General features: G+C 38.5%; 3 protein-coding genes and 1 long non-coding RNA gene across 4 annotated transcripts; all 4 read left to right on the top strand.

Annotated features, from left to right (window-relative positions):
• Positions 1–2,559: 2,559 nt before the first annotated feature.
• LOC139950041 (uncharacterized) lies at positions 2,560–9,844 on the top strand. Its single transcript, XM_071948671.1, has 5 exons — positions 2,560–2,810; positions 3,335–4,714; positions 7,326–8,570; positions 8,988–9,072; positions 9,606–9,844. Exons 1-5 carry the CDS (start codon positions 2,790–2,792, stop codon positions 9,842–9,844), a joined length of 2,970 nt encoding a protein of 989 aa, XP_071804772.1. The 5' UTR covers positions 2,560–2,789.
• Positions 9,845–16,972: 7,128 nt separating this feature from the next.
• LOC139950040 (uncharacterized) lies at positions 16,973–21,335 on the top strand. The gene is made up of 2 exons (XM_071948670.1): positions 16,973–17,105; positions 20,763–21,335. Exons 1-2 carry the CDS (start codon positions 17,085–17,087, stop codon positions 21,333–21,335), a joined length of 594 nt encoding a protein of 197 aa, XP_071804771.1. The 5' UTR covers positions 16,973–17,084.
• Positions 21,336–21,341: 6 nt separating this feature from the next.
• Positions 21,342–24,855, top strand: LOC139950016 (uncharacterized). The gene is made up of 3 exons (XR_011787606.1): positions 21,342–21,970; positions 22,683–22,795; positions 23,244–24,855. It is a non-coding gene; the product is annotated as an uncharacterized lncRNA (long non-coding RNA).
• A 1,287-nt stretch (positions 24,856–26,142) lies between these two features.
• LOC139950039 (uncharacterized) lies at positions 26,143–27,021 on the top strand (the record flags this gene model as incomplete). Its single annotated transcript, XM_071948669.1, has 1 exon — positions 26,143–27,021. A coding segment is annotated over one exon (879 nt), but the record flags the coding sequence as incomplete, so codon positions are not given.
• Between the last annotated feature and the right edge of the window lie 599 nt (positions 27,022–27,620).

Below are 27,620 nucleotides of genomic sequence, written 5' to 3'. Positions count from 1 at the left end.
GATTTTTCCACCATGGCAATTTTTGTACCATGTAAGTTTTGTGCAAATCTGTAAATATTTATATCTTCCATCTTACCCATATTATGCACACATTGCTTTAAAGCAAGAATGTCCAGCATTTCTTTCTGTACCAAAAGATAAAACCTTTACTTTTATAACTGAAAATATGCACACCTCTGTATCACCATTATTATTTATTTATTTTGTATGGTTCGTTTAACCAGAAAGATTACTAAGTGAATCAAACCATCCCACAAAATTACCTGCAAAACAAAATCATTTACAGCCACGTACTCCATCATGTGTATTTTTGTTATCCTTTTTACAATTTTGTTAATATTTGATAATGTTTTATATGTTCATTTTGTTAAACAGCATTTGCAGTTTGGGACTGCTCACCCACCTGTCAAAGGATTTAGTTGTTATTTAAATTTAGAAAAGGACTAGAAGTAGATCGTACAAGTCTAGTATAATGCCAGTGACTTTTTCACAGAACTCGGGAAAGTACAGCGCTTTCTAAACACACATCGGTTAAAACGTTGCGGTACCCGCCCGCTATTAAAATGTAGGATTCAAATTGCCCCTAGTTGGACATCTGCTCTAGAATGGCGAAGGTGGTGGGTTAGAATCCCTCCCAAGTTAAATGCCTGGTTTTTTTTCACAGAACTCATAAATATGTACAGTAGCTTGCAAGAGTCCCACGCCTCTTCTGCTGGGCTATTAACATAGTAGTACTTTTAACTTCAGTTTAACGCATCTAACTAGTAACTCGTCCAATAAATTTTGCAAAGTAAATCTGAAATAAATAGCGTATTAGCTGGAGTTTTTAATTTCTGTCCTGATTCTGTAAGACGTCGATGAGGTGTATGAGATTAATGCCTTAGTGCCATGCCCAAGTGATGGAGAGCATCAATCTCAAGTTCTGGTGGTTATGTCATCAGAGAGTGGGTTCGAACCCCGGTCATGACACTTGTGTGGTTGAGCAATGTGCTTTACTACAATTGCTTCTCTTCATTAAAGGGAGGGTATACATGGGTATCTGCAGGGGTAGACAGGTTGATATAAAGTGAGCAAAAAAAGTAGTTACTCGGCTGTTGTAAAAGCACCTATAATGTTAAAATTGTTACTCGTATTCTACAAATGAAATACCAGGAGACGGACAATTTAATTACGGTGATTTTGACACCTTGTTTGTTTCAATTGGTCGAGTATTGTTGTTGCGGTATGTGCTTACAGGCTGGTTAAAAGTGCCCCGTTCCATTGTTGCAGTAACTCGTATTGATCTATCCTCTGATTCAGCGTGAAGCTAATAGGGGGAATTTTGAAAAGCTGTTCTTGTCAATAGGAGTTACTGCAACAATGGAAATGGGCATAATGACCTTAGTATTTAACTGAGGCGGTCCAAAAATAATACACTTCTGGGGGATCCCTAGACCAATTCACAACACAGTTTTTGAAGTTGATACGCCAAGTCTTTTTGGAGTTATTGATCAGACAAGATTTCTTTTGTTTTAACCATATGACCTTAACATAAATGAGGGGGTCCAAAAACAATAGGCCATTGGGGGATCCAAGTACCATTCCACAAACTAAGTTTGGGGTATATATTTCAAGTCCTTTTGGAGTTATTGCTCGGACAACATTTCTTCTGTTTTTAGCCTTTATGGAAGAGAGCCATATTATTTAAAGACCTTTTTAATCGAGATGCGCCACACACTACCCTTGATTACTGAAACATCTCAATCCTTTGGTGTATGAAGCACCAGCAACCAAACGGATGAGCACATCTTATCATCATCAGACTGTAATGCATCTTTATATAGAGATTTAAAAAAAACAATATCCAACTACCACGAAATAGCCTCAAAAATCATTACAAAAAAACTAAATGAATTACACATTGATTGTCATTATTTTGAGATAGATTTTTTAAAAAATATTATATTAACTATACATATATATCAGATTGTAAAACAAGCGTAAATGTTTGCACAGGTTTGTTGCTCTATATCTCCCTCAATCATCTGGAAGCCTAGATGTGACATACATGTACATTTATCTCAACCTTCCAGGGGCGGAGCCTATTCCACTCATTTGTGCGTATCATGTTTATTCATGTTGGAGAGCCTGTGGTGTGTGACCATTGTATTCCAAAACAAGGTCGGCACAGCCACTGCAACTAGGATCTATAGACTACTGGTGGTGGCGTGACGTGCGCAGATGCCTCATTTTGGGTTAGATGATGGTGATCACACCATGAATGTCATTTATTATACTAAGAGAGGCGTATAGGAAGTGCAACCAAGCACAAAAAGAACAGTAGGCCTACAAGTTTTACAACAACATTTCAAGCAAAAGGACTGCATGTAACAACCTACTGCAGACATGATAATTAATATTCCAGGGGAGGAGCCTAAAAAATGACTAATTTGTGCATCTTGTTAGAAGAGCATGTGGCTAGCAGTAGACCCCTATACGCAGACTGACTCAAGTGTAGTGTTTAATTCCCATAATGCATTGTATCACTTAAACATGGCTGCCTGCATGTCGATCTACCTCCACGCTGGAATGCTCGACTTATAACCCATATCATACGAAATTGTATCTTCTTACAGTCGCAACCAATAGGATGTATACCTATATAATCTCCCTGTGGATGCGTTTATGACTCAATTGAAGTGGAACCAAGCAAAAGGAACTAACCGACCGATTTGAACGGTACAGTACAAGTTACGTTCAAACTCAAAACAACATTTCAGTTCAAGGAAGGACTGCGATCTACAACCTACATGTACATTACTGCAGACATGGTAAGAATATGAATTGTGTTGGACTATTCACCCATTATTTTCTAATATAACAGAGTCACATTCAATAGCACTTTTTAACATTTTGTTGATTTTGGGAAATATACATGTATTCTGTAGTGTAGTGACAAAGGCACAGGTGTAGCGCCATGTAGTGACAAAGGCACAATATTGCTTCCCTTAAGTAATGATTTGGTTTTGGCCTTGGCCTCTGAGCCGGATTATTGTTCATATTTATGTACCTATATAAGCTTGACTGACATAATCACTGCACCTTGTAATTTTGGTTTCAATTTGAATGTGTATGAGCTGCTAGAGAAAACTTGTGCCTTTTGCTTGTGCTGTAACTGAACTCGGGGGGCCAAACAAAACTGTTGGCTGCATGTAGATTTTTTGCTGGCTGGCCTTGCTATACGATTTTTCTTGACAAGCTTCGATTGAATTATTCGCCACAATCTCACCTCCTAAAAAGCACTGATTACTTCATTTTGTCAAAATGAATTTTTAATGATCTTAATCCACTGCAGGCACCAATCATAAAGTATCAGTGTTCAATTCTTCTACTGTGTGCACTCTTCAAAAGTAGCTGGAGCTGTACTATTGAAGGAAACAGGACATGCAGCTCAAAGTGTGACTACACCGACTGGGCTAAGGATGCCAACTGTTACAAACTGTCCTTGACAGTCGTCCCGAGAGAGTGCTGTATGAGCCGGACGATGGACCTACGTCACAACCAGATCACTGTCCTCAATGATGGAGACTTCGCTGGATACAGTGACATTACTGTTCTCGTCATCGAGATGAATTCAATGACTGATATCAGTCCATTTGCCTTCAGTGACAATTCCAAACTTGACACCCTCTACGCCCAGTTCAACCATCTCAACATCATCCATACAAACAATTTCGCCGGCGCCCCAAACCTCCGTCAACTCTTCCTTAACAACAACAACATCTCCAAGTTGGAGATTGGAGCATTTGATGGCAACTCAAATCTCGAAGGCCTATATTTAAGCAACAACCGCATCTCCAAAATACATTCCAATTCTTTCCTAGAATGTACCAAGCTTGTCTATCTATCCATCGAAAACAACTCACTTTCCGCCATCCTAAATGACGCTTTTAAGGGGCTAATAAATCTGACATATCTCAGCTTGGGTCAAAACCAACTTACAAACATCAACTCTAAGATGTTCGAAGACCTGAAAAATCTCCGCACTCTCAAACTTTTTTCAAACCGTATCATCTCCATTTCTCTTCCTGAACTCCCCAACCTCAACCATTTAAACCTATATAATAATGCCCTAACCCACGTTAATGACCTGAATTGGTATTTTGTGAGCAAAGAAGCAAACAATTCAAAGCATAACTTAGAGGTGGTGTATCTCGCTAAAAATCCCCTCATCTGCGGCTGCCACCTCGAACCGTTACAACAATGGCTTATCGATCACAAAGGCTCTCTGGGACAGCAAGCCAAGGCAACATGCTATGATTCAACTAATAACCAAACCCTAATCTTGTCGCAGCATGAGAACCCCTACCAAATTTGCCACAAAACAAGCACCACACCTCTCCCTCTTACCACAACTTATCTGTATACTGAGTATGATGACATACCCCCAACTCAAACCACAACTCTGTATACCGAGTATGATGACATATCCCCAACTCAAACCACAACTCTGTATACCAAGTATGATGACATATCCCCAACTCAAACCACAACTCTGTATACCAAGTATGATGACATACCCCCAACTCAAACCACAACTCTGTATGATGACATACCACCAACTAATCTGCAGAACTTCTGGCCATTGGCTATTGTATTGTATTGTATCCTTATCACTGTCTTTTATGTTATCATTGGATTGGGAGTGAAACGATTTTGTAAAAACAGAAGAAAAGTCTAAAAACACAACAGACCAAGGTTAGTGAAATGAAATAGAAGAGGAGGATAGTGATAAGTAGATGGTTGAGGCTATATGCAAAAGTGCCTTGGGAGCTCTTAATAAAGCACGGTTCATACTTGCTGACTTCCTGCGAATGCGATACAAGTGTTGACGCAACATAATTTAAAAAAAAATTTTTGCAGGGGTTGAGTTGTGCTCTTTCTTGCGAATCGCAGCGCAAACAGATTTGTGACGCCAAATTCACGCCAAATCCTCATCGCATCCGCAGGAAGTATGAACAGCTTTAGGGAATATTCTGACTCCTTTTTAGTACAAGATCATTCTGTACTTGCTGAATACTACAGGGAACAAGACAAATATTTTATTACCATTGATGCAACGGAAGGGTGCGTTCCATTAGCTTCCCTGGATCGACCCCGGTCTGCCCCTGGTACGTTCAAATAGCTTTGTGACGTCATTCCAGGGGCTCACCCAGGTCAGCCCCAAGTGCCCTGCTTGTGGAGTGGGTCACTTGGGGCTGGCCCCAGGCGCACAACGTCACCATGAGAGGGTGAGAGATCGTTCGATTAGCTCTTGTCAGGGGCTCATCGGAGTGAGTATCGCAGGGTCACCAAAGGGAAGCTAATCGAACGCATCCATTGTCTCATCAAATTAACCTGACTTGCATTCATCTGACTTGCGTGTATAATAGACAAAATGAGGCTTTTTACGTTGAGAAGTTAAACTTTCTCATGGGATGCAATGCTATAAATTTAAAAGTGTATCTTTTAGTCTAAAAGAGTTTGCATGTTATGTTTTATTTAACCAAATGAGTTCATCATTGTGCTGTAATTTGTATTACATGTATTGTGCTTAATACCAGTAACCAAAAGCTTATATTATTTTCTATCATATAAATTTACATTTGCATGTTTTGTTGTTTTTATTGGTACATTGAATTTGTAGTCAAATACTAAATACTATCTCATGGGGTGCCAGGAGTCAATTGGTCAACTTTACAACAAAGTATAATGTTATAAATTTAAAGATGTATTTTTTTGTTTGAAAGAGTTTGCTTGTTATGTTTTATTTAACCCAAAAAAAATTCATCATTGTGCTGTAATTTGTATTATTGTGCTAAATACCAGTAACCAAAAAGCTTAAATTATATTATTTTCTATCGCATTAATTTACATTTGCATATTTTTGTTGTTTGTTTTTATGTACATTGAATGCTTTAATCAAATACTAAACTGTTCACTAAATAAGCAAAGCCCAGGTGTTCCAAGTTCATTTCCAAACCTTGTATATGATCTTTTTAGAACTTGGTAAACATAACTTTTTGACTAGTTTGACATTTTATATGTAAGGTGGGACACTGCACACCATACAGCTGAGGACTTAAAACTATGTCCAAATTTGCGTCTTTGGCTCGATCAGCACGTCTGCTAGTGTTGATGAACAGGCAGACAGGAGTGATCTAGTCGTAGCTGTAGCCGAAGTCGCCGTTTTGGACACAGCCTTAGCCTTGCTAAACAAGGGTCATGTAAAAAAGGGTGCTACTAAAACTTAAAAATTTGTGCTTCTTTTATGAAAACATTGTGTTTGTGTGTGAAGATTTTTTTTTAATCGGCAATAAAACAAGCAGCAACCACACTTTGTTTATTTTATTTTGCTTTCCCCTGAAAAAAACATGCAACCACATTTTTTTTTTGAGGGGGGGGGGGTCATTGAACGGTGTATTTTCAAGTCAACACTTCAACAGTGTAATGACAAGTTGTTTTCTAATTCTGATTGGCTGTTTGGATGTTAATAGTTTCAGTGACTCACTGAGAGTAGTCCCCTAGATTGATTGATCCTTTTCGTATTGTTATTAAAATGAAAGTGGTCTCTTTGACAGACAGAAAACTTTCTACTCATTGTTATTGAAATGTTTTCAGAGTTGAACAGTAACTCTGAGCAAACTTTGAACGTTGCCAAACAACAACCAAATTTTATACCATGACTAAACATTTTGGGTTTTTTCCTGTTTGGCTGTTTGGATGTTTTTAGTGTCAGTGATTCACTTAAAAGTAGTCACTTTGATTGATAGATCCTTTTCTTATATTTATTTTTCAAATGAAAGCGGTCCCTTTGACAGACAACAATATTTCTACATTTTTTAAAAAATGTTTTCAAAGTTAAACAGTAACTCTGAGTGCACTTTAAACGATGCCAAGTGTTGTCTTAGTTGAAAAGTTGTATAGTCGCTAGCGTCATCCAGTGATAACTCTAACTTGACAGCGGTTGCACTTCAGGGACTGCCCTCTGTCTAATTATAGACTACAGGGTGTGATTTTGTCAAACAATTTCAAACAAGATGTTCATTATGACCCCTTTCTTCATTACACAATGTGATACAAATTAGAGGGTGCAATATATACACAGTCAAATTCCATACAATGTTGATTTTACTACATGTATGTGTAGTAAAGGTCCCCCACAGTTGCTTGTTTTCATGACAGTACACGCCTAGTTCTCCACCCTAGCATTTCATTGAATGATGCATCATATGCCAATTCCAAGTATAAAACAAAAAACAAAAGGGGTAAGATCGAAAAATCTATTTTTTTATGACTTGCATGAGTGCAGTAAACCCTGCCGTCCAATGGTGCCATATCCACTGAGCCAAGTAGATATACAGCCTTTAATGCTCTTTGTGCACAGTGTTCAGTATCAGTGTTCAATTCTTCTACTGTGTGCACTCTTCAAAAGTATCCAGAGCTGTACTATAGATGATGAAGGAAACAGGACGTGCAGCTCAAAGTGTGACTACACCGACTGGGCTAAGGATGCCAACTGTCGCAGACTGTCCTTGACAGGCGTACCGAGAGAGTGCTATATGAGCCAGACGATGGACCTACGCTTCAACCAGATCACTGTCCTCAACGATGGAGACTTTGCTGGATACAGTGACATTACTGTTCTCGACATCGAGCTGAACTCAATGACTAATATCAGTCCATTTGCCTTCAGTGACAATTCCAAACTTGACACCCTGTATGCCCAGTTCAACCTTCTCACCATCATCCATACAAACAAATTTGCCGGTGCCCCAAACCTCCGCAAACTCTTCCTTAACAACAACAACAACATCTCCAAGTTGGAGATTGGAGCATTTGATGGCAACTCAAATCTCGAAGGCTTATATTTAAGCAATAACCGCATCTCCAAAATACATTCCAATTCTTTCCAAGAATTAACCGAGCTTGTCCATCTATCCATCGAAAACAACTCACTTTCCGCCATCCTAAATGACACTTTTAAGGGACTAACAAATCTGACATATCTCAGCTTGGGTCAAAACCAACTTACAAACATCAACTCTAAGATGTTCGAAGACCTGAAAAATCTCCGCACTCTCAAACTTTTTTCAAACCATATCATCTCCATTTCTCTTCCTGAACTCCCCAACCTCAACCATTTAAACCTATATAATAATGCCCTAACCCACATTAATGACCTGAATTGGTATTTTGTGAGCAAAGAAGCAAACAATTCAAAGCATAATTTAGAGGTGGTGTATCTTGCTAAAAATCCCCTCATCTGCGGCTGCCACCTTGAACCGTTACAACAATGGCTTATCGATCACAAAGGCTCTCTGGGACAGCAAGCCGAGGCAACATGCTATGATTCAACTAATAACCAAACCCTAATCTTGTCGCAGCATGAAAACTCCTACCAAATTTGCCCCAAAACAAGCACCACACCTCTCCCTCTTACCACAACTTATCTGTATACTGAGTATGATGACATACCCCCAACTCAAACCACAACTCTGTATGATGACAAACCACCAACTAATCTGCAGAACTTATCGCCATTGGCTATTGTATTGTGTTGTATTATCACTGTCTTTTGTTTTATCATTGGATTTGGAGTAATACGATTTTGTATAAACAGAAGAAAAGTCTAAAAACACAACAGACCAAGGTTAGTGAAATGAAATAGAAGAGGAGGATAGTGATTAGTAGATGGTTGAGGCTATGCAAAAGTGCCTTGGGAGCTCTTAATAAAGCACGGTTCATACTTGCTGACTTCCTGCGAATGCGATACGAGTGTTGACGTCACATAATTAAAAAAAATGTTTGCAGGGGTTGAGTTGTGCTCTTTCTTGCGAATCGCAGCGCAAACAGATTTGTGACGCCAAATTCACGCCAAATCTCCGCAGGAAGTATGAACAGGGCTTTAGGGAATATTCCGACTCCTTTTTGGTACAAGATCATTCTGTACTTGCTGAATACTACAGGGACAAGACAAATATTTTATTACCATTGATGCAACGGAAGGGTGCGTTCCATTAGCTTCCCTGGATCGACCCCGGTCTGCCCCTGGTACGTTCAAATAGCTTTGTGTCGTCATTCCTAGTAGGGCTCACCCCCAAGTGCCCTGCTTGTGGAGTGGGTCACTTGGGGCGGCCCGAAGGGAACAATGTCACCACGAGAGGGCGAGTGATTATTCGATTAGCTCTTGTCAGGGGCTAGCTCACCCGAGTGAGCATCACGGGGTCGACACAGGGAAGCTTATCGGATGAACCCATTGTCTCATCCACTCAATCTGAACAAATTGTAAAAACACAATTCAGGCCTTGCAATTCGCACAGCATGTTACCTCTGGCAAGGTGCACTACCACTGGGAAAATGTAAGTTTAGAAATATTTTTCCTGTAGGCTAGGTATTGGCATGGTAAATTTACTGACCTATTGAAGTGCACAGAAATCTGCTTGTGGTAAGGGGCAGTTTTATTAGGAAAATGTAAAAGTATTGGAACCTTGCCGAGGGCACCACAGCGAAAGCACCTTTACACAATTGTTGTGGGAGCTGCGAGTTATTTCGAGGCCTGTATTTTTGCTGTTATTGAGCATCAGATATTGAACTCATGAGCGCCGAACTCATGAGAGCCAAACTCATGAGAGCCAAACTCATGAGAGCCAAACTCATGAGAGCCGAACTCATGAGAGCCGAACTCATGAGAGCCAAACTCATGAGAGCCAAACTCATGAGAGCCAAACTCATGAGAGCCGAACTCATGAGAGCCGAACTCATGAGAGCCGAACTCACGAGAGCCGAACTCATTTTCTTTGTTCTTTTCTCAAACAAAAACTAGCCTCTCATGCACATAGAATTCATGGGGATTTTTCCACCATGGCAATTTTTGTACCATGTATGTTTTTGTGCAAATCTGTAAATATTTATATCTTCCATCTTACCCATATTATGCACACACTGCTTTAAAGCAAAAATGTCCAGCATTTCTTTCTGTACCAAAAAATAAAACCTTTACTTTTATAACTGAAAATATGCACACCTCTGTATCACCATTATTATTTATTTATTTTGTATGGTTCGTTTAACAAGAAAGATTACTAAGTGAATCAAACCATCCCACAAAATTACCTGCAAAACAAAATCATTTACAGCCACGTACTCCATCATGTGTATTTTTGTTATCCTTTTTACAATTTTGTTAATATTTGATAATGTTTTATATGTTCATTTTGTTAAACAGCATTTGCAGTTTGGGACTGCTCACCCACCTGTCAGAGGATTTAGTTGTTATTTAAATTTAGAAAAGGACTAGAAGTAGATCGTACAAGTCTTGTAATAATGCCAGTGACTTTTTCACAGAACTCGGGAAAGTACAGTGCTTTCTACACACACATCGGTTAAAACGTTGCGGTACCCGCCCGTTGTTAAAATGTAGGATTCAAATTGCCCCTAGTTGGACATCTGCTCTAGAATGGCGAAGGTGGTGGGTTAGAATCCCTTCCAAGTTAAATGCCTGGTTTTTTTTCTTCACAGAACTCATAAATACGTACACTAGCTTGCAAGAGTCCCATGCTCTTTTGCTTGGCTATTAAAACAAAATAGTACTTTAAACTTCAGATTAACGCATCTAACTAGTAACTCGTCCATAAATTTTGCAAAGTAAATCTGAAATAAATAGCGTATGAGCTGGAGTTTTTAATTTGTGTCCTGATTCTGTAAGACCTCGATGAGGTGTATGAGATTAATGCCTTAGTGCCATGCCCAAGTGGTGGAGAGCATCAATCTCAAGTTCTGGTGGTTATGTCATCGGAAAGTGGGTTCGAATCCCGGTCATGACGTCTGTGTCCTTGAGCAAGATCCTTTACTACAATTGCTTCTGTTCAATAAAGGGAGGGGTGATGATCGCTTGGGGCAGGGCGAACACCTCCACTCGGACCGGCCCCTGATGCCACCTTTGAAGCAGTGGTTAGCCCAAGCCTTCAGAGATGGAGCAGGGAGCTCAGACAGCCTGGGACCCCCAATCAAACAAAAGACCAGCACCAAGATGCCCGACTGTAAAGCGCCAAACCCAACCCCCCCCCCCCCCCTGATTTTGTTCATTGTTATCTTATTGTCATTGTTGTAAAGGGGCGTTTCATTGACCGGACTACGACACTGGCATTGGCTGCCTGCTTCTGGGACAAGAATAGGAGGGGGCTAATGTAGGGGTGGTGCCGATCGACCGGTAGGGGGCGCCAGCACGACTCCTTGTTTACTGGGGGATCTCATGACCAATTCACAAGAAGTTGATAGCCAAGTCCTTTTGGAGTAATTGATCAGGCAACATTTCTTTTATTTTAACCATAATGACCTTAACATAAATGAGGGGTCCCAAAACAATAGGCTTTTGAGGGAAGACCATTCCACAAACCAAGTTTGGAGTTGATAAGTCAAGTCCTTTTGGAGTTGCTCGGACAAACTTTCTTCGGTTATAGCTTTATGGAAGAGAGCCATATTATTTAAAGCCAAGTATTGATGCGCGCAGCACACACTACCCTTTCAGACCTACCAAGTCTCACGCATTAGTTTAGTAAATTCATTCAATGCGCTACACGAGCGTAGACTCTTAGTCATGAGCGGAGGATTTTGGACATCATTTTTAGCCGCAAAATTTTCTTTTTGGGGGGAAATAATCTGACACAATCGTACCTCTACATTAACCAGCAACATCTCATGTGTACCTCATGTGAGTTTGAAGTATACTGAAGAGGTTTTTGATACTTTTTGAACACTTTTTTGTCCACAATTAAATTTCTGCAATTTTTTCAGGCGACGATTCCGTTATTCGAGTTTTAAAAAAAAGGCCTTCCAAAATATTTTTTAGGGGGGGGGGGGGCTTTGAAAAATCTCACGCATACTGGCCTCTGGACTTGGCATCTTTGCCCTTACATTGAAACATCTCAACCCTTGGTGTATGCAGCCCCGCCAACTAAATGGATGACCACATCTTTCATCATCAGACTGCAAATTATGCATTTTTTAAGAGATTAAAAAACAATATCCAACTATTCAGGAAATAGCCTTAAAAATCATAACAAAGAAACTATGTAAATTACACATTAATTGCCATTATTTTGAAATATTAAAAATATTATACTATATCAGATTGTAAAAGAAACATGTTTGCACAGGTTTGTTGCTCTAAGCTCCCTCAATCATCTGGGACCCTAGATGGATGTATCTCAACCTTTCAGGGGAGGAGCCTATTCCACTCATTGTGCGTATCATGTTTATTCATGTCGGAGAGCCTGTGACGGTTTCCATTATACGCCTCTCTTGATGTATGACATCACCATTGTATATTCCAAAATAAGGTCAACACAGCCACTGCAACTAGGACAGCAAAGACCTATTTTTATGTCTATGCGAATGAATACCAGTACTGGTGGTGGGTGACGTGTGCCGATGCCTCATCTTGGGTTAGACGATGGTGACGTCATGCATGAAACAGAGAGGCCTATATAGGAAGTGCCACCAAGCACACAAAGTACAAAACAAGTTTTACGTTTAAGCTCGAAACAAACATTTCAAGCAAAAGGACTGCATATGCATAACAACCTCAGACATGGTATCCAGGGGGAGGAGCCTAAATGACCCATTTATTGTGCATATCATGTTAGGAGAGCATGTCGCTGTAGCAGTATACGCAGACTGACTCAAGTCTAGTGTTTAGTTCCCATAATGCACCATAACATGGTCACCCGCACGTGACAGTCGATCTTAACTTCCACGCTGGGAAACTCGACTTATATAGCCCATAACATACAAAGTTGTATCTTCTTACAGTCGCAACCAATAGGATTGTTTGTATACCTATTTAATATCAGCTGGGGATGCATTTATTGACTCAATTGAAGTGCAACCAAGCAAAAGGAACTAACTGACAGAATTGAATGGTACAAATTTTAGGCCTACAAGTACGTTCAAACTCCATGCACACAAAATTTCAAGGAAGGACTGCATTAATTACAACCTACATGTACATGACTGCAAACATGGTAAGAATTATGATATGTTATTGTTGGACAAGTCCGCAGTACATCTAGTAAATCTTGTTTGAACATTGGCGACATGAATCAAAATCTGATATTTACTAAAATCATAAAATAAATTTAGCAAAATTTATTTTAACAATATTTCTGTGGTTAATGATTCTAGCTATTCACCTGTTATTTTCCAGTAACAAATTCACATTCAACAGCATTTTTTGTTGATTTTTAGAAATTCTGTGAAGTGACAAAGGCATGGGTGCAAACTATCCCATACTTACATGCAGCGGCATTCGCAGATAGCATATAACAAAAAAGGCACATATTGCATGCGGTGTAGTGGCAAAGGCACATTGCTTCCCTTAAAGGCAGTGGACACTATTGGTAACTTCACAAAATAACTATTAGCATAAAACCTTACTTGGTAATGGGGAGCTGTTGATCGATAGTACAAAACATTGTGAGAAATGGCTCCCTCTCAAGTAACGTATAGTTTTCAAGAAAGAAACAATTTTCCACGAAATTGATTTCGAGACCTCAGATTTAGAATTTGAGATCTCGAAATCAAGCACCTGAAAGCACACAACTTCTTGTGACAATGGTTTTTTTTTTTCATTATTATCGCGCAACTTTGACGGCTGATTAAGCTCAAACTTTCACAGGTTTGTTGTTTTATGCATATGTTGAGATACTCTAAGTGAAGACTGGTCTTAGACAATTACCAATAGTATCCAGTGTCTTTAAAGCCATTGGACCCTTTCGTTACAGAAAAAATAAAATAAAAGTTCACAGATTTACAAATAACTTACAGGGTTTACAGAAGGTAGTGGTTAAAGACTTCTCTTGAAATATTATTCAATGAAATGCTTTACTTTTTGATAAAACAGTAAAACAATATCAATTCTCGATACCGAGAATTACGGATTTATTTTAAACACATGTCATGTACACAGCGAAACGTGCGTATACAAGGGTGGGTTTTCCCGTTATTTTCTCCTGACTCCGATGACCGATTGAGCCTAAATTTTCACAGGTTTATTTAATAGAGAAGTTGTGATACACGAAGTGTGGGCCTTGGACAATACTGTTTACCGAAAGGGTCCAATTGCTTTAAGTAATGATTTGGTTTTGGCCTTTACCTCTGAGCCGGAGTGATAATAATATTATAAGTTATCACACAAGCGCGAGTGGAATACTGAAAAATATAGCGCTTCTGCGTCCCATATCCATCGAGCCCGAAGGCCGATTTGGATATGGGACGCAGACGCGCTATATTTTCCAGATTTCCACGAGCGCACGTGTGATAACGTATTTATCTTCAAGCAAACTTGGTGCGTGACATAGAACACACAAGACGCAGGTATAGTGATATTAGCCGTGCAATATAGGTTTTTATCACCACTCCATTCTGCAAATCTGATTGGAGGATTAGCGCGTACTTGAACATAAATGTATCTTTAAGCTTGACTGACATAATCACTGCACCTTGTAATTTTGGTTTCAATTTGAATGTGTATGAGCTGCTAGAGAAAACTTGTGCCTTTTGCTTGTGCTGTAATTGTACTCGGGGGGGCAAACAAAACTGTTGGCTGCATGTAGATTTTTTGCTGGCTGGCCTTGCTATAAGATTTTTCTTGACAAGCTTCCATTGAATTATTCGCCACAATCTCACCTCCTAAGCACTGATTACTTCATTTTGTCAAAATGAATTTTTAATGATCTTAATCCACTGCAGGCACCAAGCATGAAGTATCAGTTTCCCACAAAATTACCTGCAGTTTCGGACTGCTCACCCACCTGTCAAAGGATTTAGTTTTTATTTAAATTTAGAAAAGGACTAGAAGTAGATCGTACAAGTCTAGTAATAATGCCAGTGACTTTTTCACAGAACTCGGGAAAGTACAGTGCTTTCTACACACACATCGGATAAAACGTTGCGGTACCCGCCCACTGTTAAAATGTAGGACTCACATTGCCCCTAGTTGGACATCTGCTCTATGGCAAAGGTGGTGGGTTAGAATCCCTTCCAAGTTAAATGCCTGTTTTTTTTTCTTCACAGAACTCATCAATACGTACACTAGCTTGCAAGAGTCCCACGCTCTTTTGCTGGGCTATAAAAACAATATAGTACTTTTAACTTCAGATTAACGCATCTAACTATAGTCTAATAAATTTTGCAAAGTAAATCTGAAATAAATAAACGGTGAGTTGGAGTTTTAAATTTGTTGTCCTGATTCTGTATGACCTCGATGAAGCGTATGAGATTATAATGCCTTGGTGTCATGGGCAAGTGGTGGAGAGCATCAATCTCAAGTTCTAGTGGTTAAGTCATCAGAGAGTGGGTTCGAATCCCGGTCATGACGCTTGTGTCCTTGAGCAAGATACTTTACTACAATTGCTGCTGTTCAATAAAGGGAGGGTATAAATGGGTACCTGTAGGGGTAGTAGACAGAGGTTGATATAAAGATCTCTCCTCTGATTCAGCGTGAGGCTAGTATGGGGAATTTTGAAAAGCTAATCTTGTCAATAGGAGTTACTGCAACAATTGTAATGGGCACTTTTCACATGTAAGCACATACCACAACAACAATACTCAACCGATTGTAACAAACAAGATGTCAAAATCAGCGTAATTAAGTTTTCCGTGTACTGGTATTTTCCTTTTTAAAATATGAGTAACGGTTTTAAAATTATAGGTGCTTTTACAACAGCAGAGTTAATACTTTTGCTGTCTTGAAAAGCTTGCATGGTCTAAGGCCTACTGTTACTAGCTGTGAGAAAGAACTCTCTATAAAGGCCGGAAACTTGAGGAGGCACCAGCACACAGCATGTCCCCTATTCCACCCGGAGAAACCCTATACTACCCCAGTCGATTCCGTTATCCGAGTTTTAAAAAAACGGCCTTCCAAAATATTTTTAGGGGGGGGGGGGTCGAGCTTTGAAAAATCTCACGCGTACTGGCCTCTGGACTTGGCATCTTTGCCCTTTTTCATTGAAACATCTCAACCAGTGGTGTATGCAGCCCCGCCAACCAAATGGGACTACATCGTTCATCATCAGACTGCAAATTATGCATTTTTAAAGAGACTAAAAAACAATATCCAACAACTCAGGAAATAGCCTTAAAAATCATTATAAAGAAACTAAATAAATTACACATTAATTGTCATTATTTTGCAATATTTAAAATATTATACTAAATCAGATTGTAAAAGAAACATGTTTGCACAGGTTTGTTGCTCTAAGCTCCCTCAATCATCTGGGACCCTAGATGGATGTATCTCAACCTTTCAGGGGAGGAGCCTATTCCACTCATTGTGCGTATCATGTTTATTCATGTCGGAGAGCCTGTGACGGTTTCCATTATACGCCTCTCTTGATGTATGACATCACCATTGTATATTCCAAAATAAGGTCAACACAGCCACTGCAACTAGGACAGCAAAGACCTATTTTTATGTCTGTGCGATCTAATGAATACCAGTACTGGTGGTGGGTGACGTGCGCTGATGCCTCATCTTGGGTTAGACGATGGTGACGCCATGCATAAAAGAGAGGCCTATATAGGAAGTGCCACCAAGCACACAAAGTACAGAACAAGTTATACGTTTAAGCTCGAAACAACATTTCAAGCAAAAGGACTGCATGCATAACAACCTCAGACATGGTATCCAGGGGGAGGAGCCTAAATGACCCGTTGATTGTGCAATATCATGCTAGGAGAGCATGTGGCTGTAGCAGTATACGCAGACTGACTCAAGTCTAGTGTTTGGCTGCGCATTGTATCATGCATTGCATAACTTTAACATGGTCCGGCCCCCGCATGTAACAGTCGAACCACGCTGGAATGCTCGACTTAAAGCCCATAACATACAAAGTCGCAACCAATAGGTTTGTATACCTGATCAGCTGGGGATGCATTTACTGACTCAATTGAAGTGCAACCAAGCAAAGGAACTACAGAATTGAATGGTACAAAGTTTTAGGCCTACAAGTACGTTCAAACTCCACACAAAAATTCAAGGAAGGACTGCATGAATTAAAACCTACATGTACATGACTGCAAACATGGTAAGAATTGTGATATGGTTTGAACATTGGCGACATGAATCAAGATCTGATATTTACTAAAATCATAAAATAAATTTAGGAAAATTTATTTTAACAATATTTATGTGGTTAATGATTCTAGCTATTCACCCATTATTTTCCAATAACAGATTCACATTCAACGGCATTTTTTGTTGACTTTTAGAAGTGACAAAGGCATTTCCATGTAGTGGCATTCGCAGACTGCATAAGGCACATATTGCATGCGGTGTAGTGGCAAATAGGCACATTGCTTCCCTTAAAGGCAGTGGACACTATTGGTAACTTCACAGAATAATTATTAGCATAAAACCTTACTTGGTAACAATTAGTAATGGGGAGCTGTTGATAGATTATAGTACAAAACATTGTGAGAAATGGCTCCCTCTCAAGTATCGTAGTTTACGAGAAAGAAGTAATTTTCCACGAAATTGATTTCGAGACCTCAGATTTAGAATTTGAGATCTCGAAATCAAGCACCTGAAAGCACACAACTTCGTGTGACAATGGTGTTTTTTCTTTCATTATTATCTCGCAAATTTGACGGCCGATTAAGCTCAAACTTTCACAGGTTTGTTATTTTATGCATATGTTGAGATACTCTAAGTGAAGACTGGTCTTAGATAATTACCAATAGTGTCCAGTGTCTTTAAAGCCATTGGACCCTTTCGATACCGAAAAAATAAAATAAAAGTTCACAGATTTACAAATAACTTTACAGAAGATAGTGGTGAAAGACTTCTCTTGAAATATTATTCAATGAAATGCTTTACTTTTTATGCTTTATTAGGTGTTCGGCCACAAGCCGAACAACTATTGTTATTGTTCTGTTTTTTTTTTTTTTTTTTCTGCGTGTTCTTCTCCTCGAACGTTCTCGCGCGATTTTCGCAAAAACTAAAGCTTGTATGAACCTGAAACTTACCATATATATTGATCTTAATGAGTAGACGAAACAGCAACATTTTTGGAATGATGACGTCATTGATGACGTCATTACGTTAAAAAAAACGCTAAAAATTGGAGAGTTCATATCTTGAGAACTACAAATGCCACACACAAGATATTTGGTGCATATAAAAGGTCTTGTAATTAGCTACAAAAGTCGTGCACAACGTGACCTCATGTGACTTTTACTTCCGGTTGAAACCGGAAGTACAAAATTTCAAAAGTTCATATCTCAAGAACTATATATCATATTCGCAAAATTTGAATATCAGTTTGAAGATCAGTTATCCTGCTCAAACTTTTGCACAAACATAATGCCAGTTGAATTTTGCCTTCTGGTCGTAAAAGCGCGCGTTTGTGTTGACCTCCATTCATTACGCGTAGAAACCAGATAGTATCGCCATTCATGTATGTGAACGCTACTATTGTATTGTGGGTGTGTGGGTGTGTGTGCGTGTAGTTCATGTAGGCCTACATTGTATCCATGCTCTACGACAATACAGCACTGCGTGGCTGTGGGCATTACGGGTTGTGTATACACATGCAGACTCCGTTGAAGGCGCGCGTAATTCAAATTCCACTACGCTGGGATTCGCCTCATCTTTCTTCGTGCGATTTTGAACAAAATGTTAAACTACTATGAACTTGAAACTTATCATAAACATGAACCTTCATGAGTAGATGAACCCGCAACTTTTTTGGAATGATGACGTCATTGATGACGTCATTACGTTAAATAAACGGTAAATAATTGAAAAATTCATATCTTGAGAACCACAAACGCTACGTACAAGATTCTTTCACTACATGAAACCTCTTGTAATGTTCTACAAATGTTGTACACAACGTGACCTCATTTGACCATTCACCCGAACACCCTGAGTTTGTACACAAACTCTCAATTTCTAGTTATTATTATTATTATTATTATCATTATCATTATCATTATCATTATCATTATCATTATCATTATCATTATCATTATCATTATCATTATCATTATCATTATCATTATCATTATCATTATCATTATCATTATCATTATCATTATCATTATCATTATCATTATCATTATCATTATCATTATCATTATCATTATCATTATCATTATCATTATCATTATCATTATCATTATCATTATCATTATCATTATCATTATCATTATCATTATCATTATCATTATCATTATCATTATCATTATCATTATCATTATCATTATCATTATCATTATCATTATCATTATCATTATCATTATCATTATCATTATCATTATCATTATCATTATCATTATCATTATCATTATCATTATCATTATCATTATCATTATCATTATCATTATCATTATCATTATCATTATCATTATCATTATCATTATCATTATCATTATCATTATCATTATCATTATCATTATCATTATCATTATCATTATCATTATCATTATCATTATCATTATCATTATCATTATCATTATCATTATCATTATCATTATCATTATCATTATCATTATCATTATCATTATCATTATCATTATCATTATCATTATCATTATCATTATCATTATCATTATCATTATCATTATCATTATCATTATCATTATCATTATCATTATCATTATCATTATCATTATCATTATCATTATCATTATCATTATCATTATCATTATCATTATCATTATCATTATCATTATCATTATCATTATCATTATCATTATCATTATCATTATCATTATCATTATCATTATCATTATCATTATCATTATCATTATCATTATCATTATCATTATCATTATCATTATCATTATCATTATCATTATCATTATCATTATCATTATTATTATTATTATTATTATTATTATTATTATTATTGTGCAATTAGTGTTCTCATCATTGTTATCTTCATCATGTCTGTCTTTGTTCGTTTTGTCAGTCCGATCGTTCTTGTCCCCGTTTGTCTGTCCCCAGGCATCCCTACATAAGCCTCGGCTTCCAGATGATGCCTCCATACTCTATGTATTTATTTTTTCTCACCCTCATTAAATAGCTTTGTTTATTGGTTATTCCTTAAAAACATTGTTTGTACTCTGTTTTCATGAAGTATGGAAATAAATATCAGTTTGAATGAATGAAAAAGTTATCAAACAAGCGCGAGTGGAATACGTGAACAAAAATTGCTTCTGCGTCCCATATCCATCGAGCCCGAAGGCCGATTTGGATATGGGACGCAGAGGCGCTAAATTTTCCAGATTTCCACGAGCGCACGTGTGATAACATATTTATCTTCAAGCAAACTTGGTGCGTGACATAGAACACACAAGACACAGGTAGTGATATTAGCCGTGCAATATAGGTTTTTATCATCACTCCATTCTGCGAATCTGATTGGAGGATTAGCGCGTACTTGAAGATAAATGTATCTATAAGCTTGACTGACATAATCACTGCACCTTATAATTTTGGTTTCAATTTGAATGTGTATGAGCTGCTAGAGAAAACTTGTGCCTTTTGCTTGTGCTGTAATTGTACTCGGGGGGGCAAACAAAACTGTTGGCTGCATGTAGATTTTTTGCTGGCTGACCTTGCTATAAGATTTTTCCTTGACAAGCTTCCATTGAATTATTCGCCACAATCTCACCTCCTAAGCACTGATTACTTCATTTTGTCAAAATGAATTTTGAATGATCTAAATCCACTGCAGGCACCAAGCATGAAGTATCAGTTTTCAATTCTTCTACTGTGTGCACTCTTCAACAGTAGCTGGAGCTGTACTATTGAAGGAAACAAGACATGCGGATCAACGTGTGATTACACCGACTGGGCTTACGATGCCGACTGTCGCAGGCTGTCCTTGACCGCCGTACCGAGAGAGTGCTGTATGTGCCAGACGGTAGACCTACGCCACAACCAGATCACTGTCCTCAACGATGGAGACTTTGCTGAATACAGTGACATTACTGATCTAGTCATCGAGATGAATTCAATGACCGATATCAGTCCGTTTGCCTTTAACGACAATTCCAGACTTGACACCCTCTACGCCCAGTTCAACCTTCTCACCATCATCCATACTAACAATTTCGCCGGCGCCCTAAACCTCCGTCAACTCTTCCTTAACAACAACAACATCTCTGAGGTGGAGAGAGGGGCATTTGACGGCAACCCAAATCTCGAAGTGCTCTTTTTGAGCAGTAACCTTCTCACCATCATCCATACTAACAATTTCGCCGGCGCCCTAAACCTCCGTCAACTCTTCCTTAAAGATGGACTATAACGGTACTCCTACATTAAAATCACTATCAGAACTTGTTTATGTTGTGTTCAGCTATCAATTCATTGTTGTGGTCATGTTTTTCTCCAAATAATTTTGCTACAATTTGACCGAAAAAATTTGACCTCGATTCTTCGATTTTGAAATTTCCCGCCCTGGACTGGTTCCCGGCTATTAAACCAACACTGAAATCAAAGCGGATTTGTAAACCAGCGGACGTCATGAACGCGGTCAAAAAATGGTGATGTCATACCCATGAAGCAACGAGAGTAAACAAAGATTACGCCATGTTACTCCGTGTGTTGTGTATGCGTTTTCATCCACACTATAGGCGTGCGTGTGTGCTACGAAGCTTTTTGTTTCTAATGTATCAGCTATAAATACTGCCGACTATTTGGTTGTTTGTGGATGCACTAGAAGTTTCAAAGTTTGTGTAAGAAGCCTGGATCGATTCCGAAATTTAAACCTCTAAGCATCGAGAGAATTCAGGGGGATCTTCTACCACCAGGCCCCAGCCAGTGCTGCTTGTGCATGTTACGACGTCGGCGGGGTCCCTCTGCCGTGGCCCTGGTCGCAAGTGGCCGTGGAACAGCAAAAGAATCAAGTGGCATTACAGAAAAGAGAGAGAGAAAAGCCTGGTAAATACTTGTTAATAATTTTTAAAAATCTACTACTGAGAAACTATCTCCATTATTAATTCAGGCCCAATACATGTACATGTAATTGTAATCAGAAAAATAGTAAACAATCTCTACCCTTTTCATGCAAGGAACAATCATCTTGTTGTCAAATGACACGATGTGCATGCTCTGAATCTGACCCGACTACCATAAAATAGCTACATAGTGTATTGACTCTGTTGAGTGATGAATCCATGTAGCCACCCAAGTGCTTTAGGCATGTTTATGCCCTGGTTTACACTTTCTGGCATGTTCAACCATGTGTGAACACTATATTAATCCATTAAAAAAGTTGATTGTTACAGTTAACAGTTTATTGGCCTCGCTGACATGTATTTATATTGGTCTATACTGGATTGCTGGACATTGTTTTTGCCAAAGCTGCCTAAGAATTGTTTGCTTTTTTTTTTAAGGCACAGCTCAAAAATATGTTCAAACTCCCATCCATATAATTGCCCGTCCATGGTCATTCAGAATTTTTCTCTCCTAATTCAGGAATTACCAATTCCAGAGAAGTTTAGTCTAAAGTTTTCCTATAGCTGTGTTTATTGGCTTGGCACGGTTAATTATGGAGTGTTTACTATATTTGCATTTGTAAAATAAGGCCAGTTCTTTTTCAGCACTAGTTTTTTTGTTTATTTATTTTTTGTTTTTATATTTTTTTGTACAGAAATAACTCGCAGCTCTACACTACAATGAGAATGCAGGACAAAGACAATGCAGTACGAAGACATGCTAGCCAGAACTAGAAATGGAGACCTAAGATTCTCAATAGCACTTTAGGTAAGTAGTAGGCCTATGCATGCAAATTTTCAGAGGATCAGATGATTTCTTCATTTTTAGTTTTTCAGCTGCCCCTTTGAAAACTGTTCACGGTGGAGGGGGGGGGGAGGGGATGGGGTGTTGAATCGCAAACCCCCCCCCACCCCGATCTGTACCTGAACAGTTTTGTACTAGGTGTAGATCTGGGGGAGGGGGGTGGTTGGAGGTCATGTTTTCTATCAGACATAAAGAAAACCTGCCCCCTTGGTTTTGTTGCATGTGGACTCCTTTTGTACTGGTTTTGCGTTAACTCCTGTAAGGTTCTTTTCAAAACTACGCAAACTCAAAGAGAGATTGTCAGTACATGGTGTTATGTCAAACCTTCTGTGATTGTATTTCTGCCTTGTAAATTTTCAAGAAATCCCACATAACGATTATTTGGTTTTGTTTTTTATTTTTCATTAAACAGATACGCATAGAATGCATGCACAATGCACTTGTTCATTGTCAGCAGGGTGACAAGACACAAAAACAACTCCATCCGCAGCTGATGTGTAACCCCCGTGTCATTGACATCAACCTTCACCAGCCGGAAAAGGATGCAACAGCTTTTTTTTTTTTGGGGGGGGGGGTGGGGGTTCAAAGGTAGTGGGTTCAACTTTGTTTGAAGAAAGAATGACCTGTGTCCAGTTTCATGGATCTGTTCATCACCAAATTCTGCGCTTATGATCACCGTTCTCTGCTTATGTCCAAACGCTAAATTTCTGAGCTTACTTTGTAAGCGTAGAATGCCTGGTATAAACCAACTATGCACCCATGACCGGCAAAAGCCAAAATTCGCTGGTAACCTGTGAAACGCGCTTGATGTAAGTACAGAATTCCCTGCTTTCGCAAGTGCCGATTCTTTGTTTACAGTATGCAGATCCATGAAACTGGGCCCTAGCTAGCCTGTACACATTGATTTTTTGGTGCTTTTTTTTTGGTAGGGGGGGGGGTCCATGGTAGTAAAATCAACTTTGTTTAAAGAAAGAATGACCTATGCCCAATTTCATGGATCTGTTCACCACCAAAATGTGCGCTATGGTCACGGTTCTCTGCTTACGTCCAAAGGCTAAATTTCTGCGCTTAATACTTTGTAAGCGTAGAATGCTTGGTATAAACCAAGTATGCACCCATGACCCGCAAAAGCCAAAATTTGCTGGTAACCTGTGAAACACGCTTGACGTAAGCACAGAATTTCCTGCTTCCGCAAGTGTCGATTCTTTGTTTACAGTAAGCAGATCCATGAAATTGGGCCCTAGCTTGTACACATTGATGTGGGTTTTTATTTTATTTTTTATATATATATTTTTTTTTGGGGGGGGGGTAACCAGGGTAGTACAATCAACTTTGTTTAAAAACAGAATGACATGGTCTGTACACAATGATTTTATTATATTCTTTTAATGTACAACTTAATTTACAATTTACAAAGAGAACCACAGCTAACTAGGTACATAACATGGCTTAGGTTTTCTTTTTTTGGGGGTAGGGGCGTTGACAGGGTTGTATAGTTAACTTTTTTTGATGACGGAATGTTCAGATGATTTCGCTATCACTAGGCAACCTTTTTTCAATTTTGATATTTTAAACTCAAAAATAAACTATTGTCGTTTGCAAATACATACAGTTTTAGTGTTGTCGTTATTATGGAGGTGTACATGGCTTCTATTTTTTGTTTTGTTTTTATATTTCTGCTAACCAAGTTGAATGTTGTTACCATGTTAATCATAGTGTATTGTTGACAACAGGGGACAAGTTTATTGCACATAAGTGCTAAATTAATCAATTTGAACCACACACCTAATTTTATAAGCCATAGTAATTTACATTTTGTGTCTTTCAGAGGGGTGGGTGGTTCAAATTAAATTAATCAATTTGAACCACCCACCCATCTGAAAGAAACAAAATGAAATAATATACATGTACATTTATACGTAAATTATTATGGCTTATCAAATTATTTCTCACTCCCTCCGGATCATTATAACTTGGAAAATTGTTACGACTGAAGACAAATAAACCAAAGCAAAGCTGCCTAATCCGTTGGTGGATACGAAAATCCTTCCACTGTACTGTACACGAGGGTTTGGAAACGTCCTTCGTGTTGCTGCCATCAAACATGATGTCAGTGGCAGCGGTTGAACGGACAAGATAGTCCTAAGCTCACCACTTGCTGATAATCATCATTGCAGTGTTTTCTGTAAAACAAAACAAAAGAATTCATACAAAATTATTAACAAAAGAATTCATACAAAATTATTAACAACAGATTTGTGGTTTGCATGGTGAAGTGTTAATATTGCATGTGTGTACCTGAATTGCTTTAAAACTATACCCATGCCAGAAGGCAATCATAATCCAAAGTAGCAGTTACATACATGTACATGAGATATTTGTGTAGATGCACATGTGTCAACCACCATGCAGTTACTTGGTGGAGAAAAACAACAACATAGGTTATCTACAATATCAGTTTAAATTGATAATGTATGAATTTTGCCAACAAAGTATAAAACGCAAGACAAAAATTACCCCTCCCCTCACATTTCTATACTGCCCAAGTCAGTGCATGTGTTGTTCACATACATGTATTATAACGTGAATGGAGGTAAACAATAAACCTTGTCCATCATGTTCGTTCATGTTTTAATTTAGTCAAGGATAGCCTTCAACTATTTTTGGGAGCAGAAATAAACTGATCAAACGAAGCATCATTCAGTATAATTCATGAAACGTTTTGTGGCCTTACCAGTCTGTCTTTAGCCGTCGATCATCAGGGTTTGGCTCATCGTCTTCGGCCTGACGATCATCGTCCCCGGGCTGGTTAACTACATGTACTCATAACACGTCTTCGGCTTCTCTCTCGTCCGGTGAGCTCCCCTTATCGCTAGAGCCCTCACTTTCCTCTGAAGTGCCTCCCTAAAATGCCTTTTCCTCATCTATACTGTGGTTTTCCCGAGACCCGCTGCCATCGGACAGTTTCACTGTTTTTTTGTGTCAAAAAAAAATGCAGCCTATAGTGTCCGATGTTATTCCACATTCAATGTACATGTAAAATGCACGCACACGATCGACCTGACACACTGTGTACAGAGCTTCGGTACGTGGTGTGACGTCACACACTGTGTATGAATGGTTCGTGGGTCACCGGCTTTTGCCGAAACTGAGTTTTCTGGGTCGGAGTACGCCGCGCAAATTCGTGTTTTTTTTGCATGAAGGTAAAGGTTTTATTGAATACTACTAAAATATCAGTCCTTATTTTACATTTCTTGTACAAAAATAGTAATATTGGCTATATCAATAATCTGTTATAGTCCACCTTTAACAACAACAACATCTCTGAGGTGGAGAGAGGGGCATTTGACGGCAACCCAAATCTCGAAGTGCTCTTTTTGAGCAGTAATCACATCTCCAAACTCTGTTCAGATTCTTTCCATAAATTAACCAAGCTTGTCTATCTATCCATAGAAAACAACTCACTTTCTGTCATCCTAAACGACACCTTTAAAGGGTTAACAAAACTGAAACATCTCAGCTTGGGTCAAAACAGACTCACAAATATCAACTCTAAGATGTTTGAAAACCTGAAAAATCTCTCCATTCTCGAACTTTTTTCAAACCGTATCATCTCCATCTCTCTTCCTGAACTTCCCAACCTCAACCATTTAGACTTATTTGATAATGCCCTAACACACATTACTGACCTGAACTTTGTGAGCAAACAAACAAACAATTCAAAACATAACTTATTAGAGGTGGTGTATCTTGCTAAAAATCCCCTCATTTGCAGTTGCCGCCTCAAACCATTACAAAAATGGCTTATTGATCACAAAGGCTCTCTGGGAAACCACCAACGTTCTAATGCAACATGCTATGATTCCAAAAATGCCACCATCTTTCTGTGGAATGAAAACACCTCCAAAATTTGCCCAGTAACAAGCACCACATCCCTTCCTCTTACCACAACTTATCTGCAGGACGAGAATGTTGATGTTTTTGACAAAATCGTAATGCTGTTGGCTATTGCATTATTGACATTCTCCACAATTGCCGTATGTGTTATCACGGTATTGGGAGTGAGATTTTGTTGTAACAGAAACAGACCTGAAAATAACACCAACATGGTAAGGTTAGTCGCTATGAAAAAGTTAAGTGAAACAGGTATTGATAATAGACGTGAAAACATGCATCAAATTATCGAGTAAAACCATGCAGGGCAACAGCACCAACAATACATTACAAATACAATTTTATAAGTACACTATTTAGTTGGATTATAAACAAAATAGATAATGATACTTCTAATGATGAAGTTTACAATGAAATTATATATTTTTAACTTAATGAATTTTTTTGGTTTTAATAAGCTGTTGTTTTTTTAAGTTGGGGAGGGAAGGAGGCAGGGAGAGAGGGAGGCAGGGGGATGGGGACTTTTTTAATTCAAATTTCAGAGACGTCAATATCTCTGAAATTTGTAATCCAATCAAAGGCAAAGATTTTTGCTGTAACAAAGAGCTGTAAAATATGATGACAAAAAATAAGTTGAAGTTTGGTGTATGAGTCTCACATAATTATTAGTAGCGAGAAACTGAGCTTTCATCATTCCCTACACACTGACAAGATGCAGCAAAGACTACTTAGGATCTTAACTGTTCAAATTCAAATTTCAGGGACATAACCTCAATCAAAGGCAAACACTTTGTCACTCAAGGGTGTAAATATTAAGACAACAAGTTGAAGTTTGGTGTTTGTGGGTATCACACAACAAAAGTGAGAAACTCAAAAGCACCAGGCTTTTATCTTT

The sequence above is a fragment of the Asterias amurensis genome, chromosome 17 (genome assembly GCF_032118995.1).
Source record: "Asterias amurensis chromosome 17, ASM3211899v1".
Classification (NCBI taxonomy): domain Eukaryota; kingdom Metazoa; phylum Echinodermata; class Asteroidea; order Forcipulatida; family Asteriidae; genus Asterias; species Asterias amurensis.
The sequence above is the reverse complement of the archived record's forward strand: the minus strand, read 5'-3'. Positions and strand labels throughout refer to the sequence as shown.

What these genes read in the sequence shown, in the direction of transcription:
- LOC139950041 (XM_071948671.1), top strand. Translation starts at nt 2,790, where the DNA reads ATGTACATTACTGCAGACATG. An exon ending in TTTGTAAAAACAGAAGAAAA is followed by an intron (nt 4,715 to 7,325) that starts GTCTAAAAACAC and finishes GACTTGCATGAG; the next exon opens with TGCAGTAAACCCTGCCGTCC. An exon ending in ACTTATCGCCATTGGCTATT is followed by an intron (nt 8,571 to 8,987) that starts GTATTGTGTTGT and finishes TGAATACTACAG; the next exon opens with GGACAAGACAAATATTTTAT.
- LOC139950040 (XM_071948670.1), top strand. Translation starts at nt 17,085, where the DNA reads ATGTACATGACTGCAAACATG. An exon ending in TGTACATGACTGCAAACATG is followed by an intron (nt 17,106 to 20,762) that starts GTAAGAATTGTG and finishes AATCCACTGCAG; the next exon opens with GCACCAAGCATGAAGTATCA.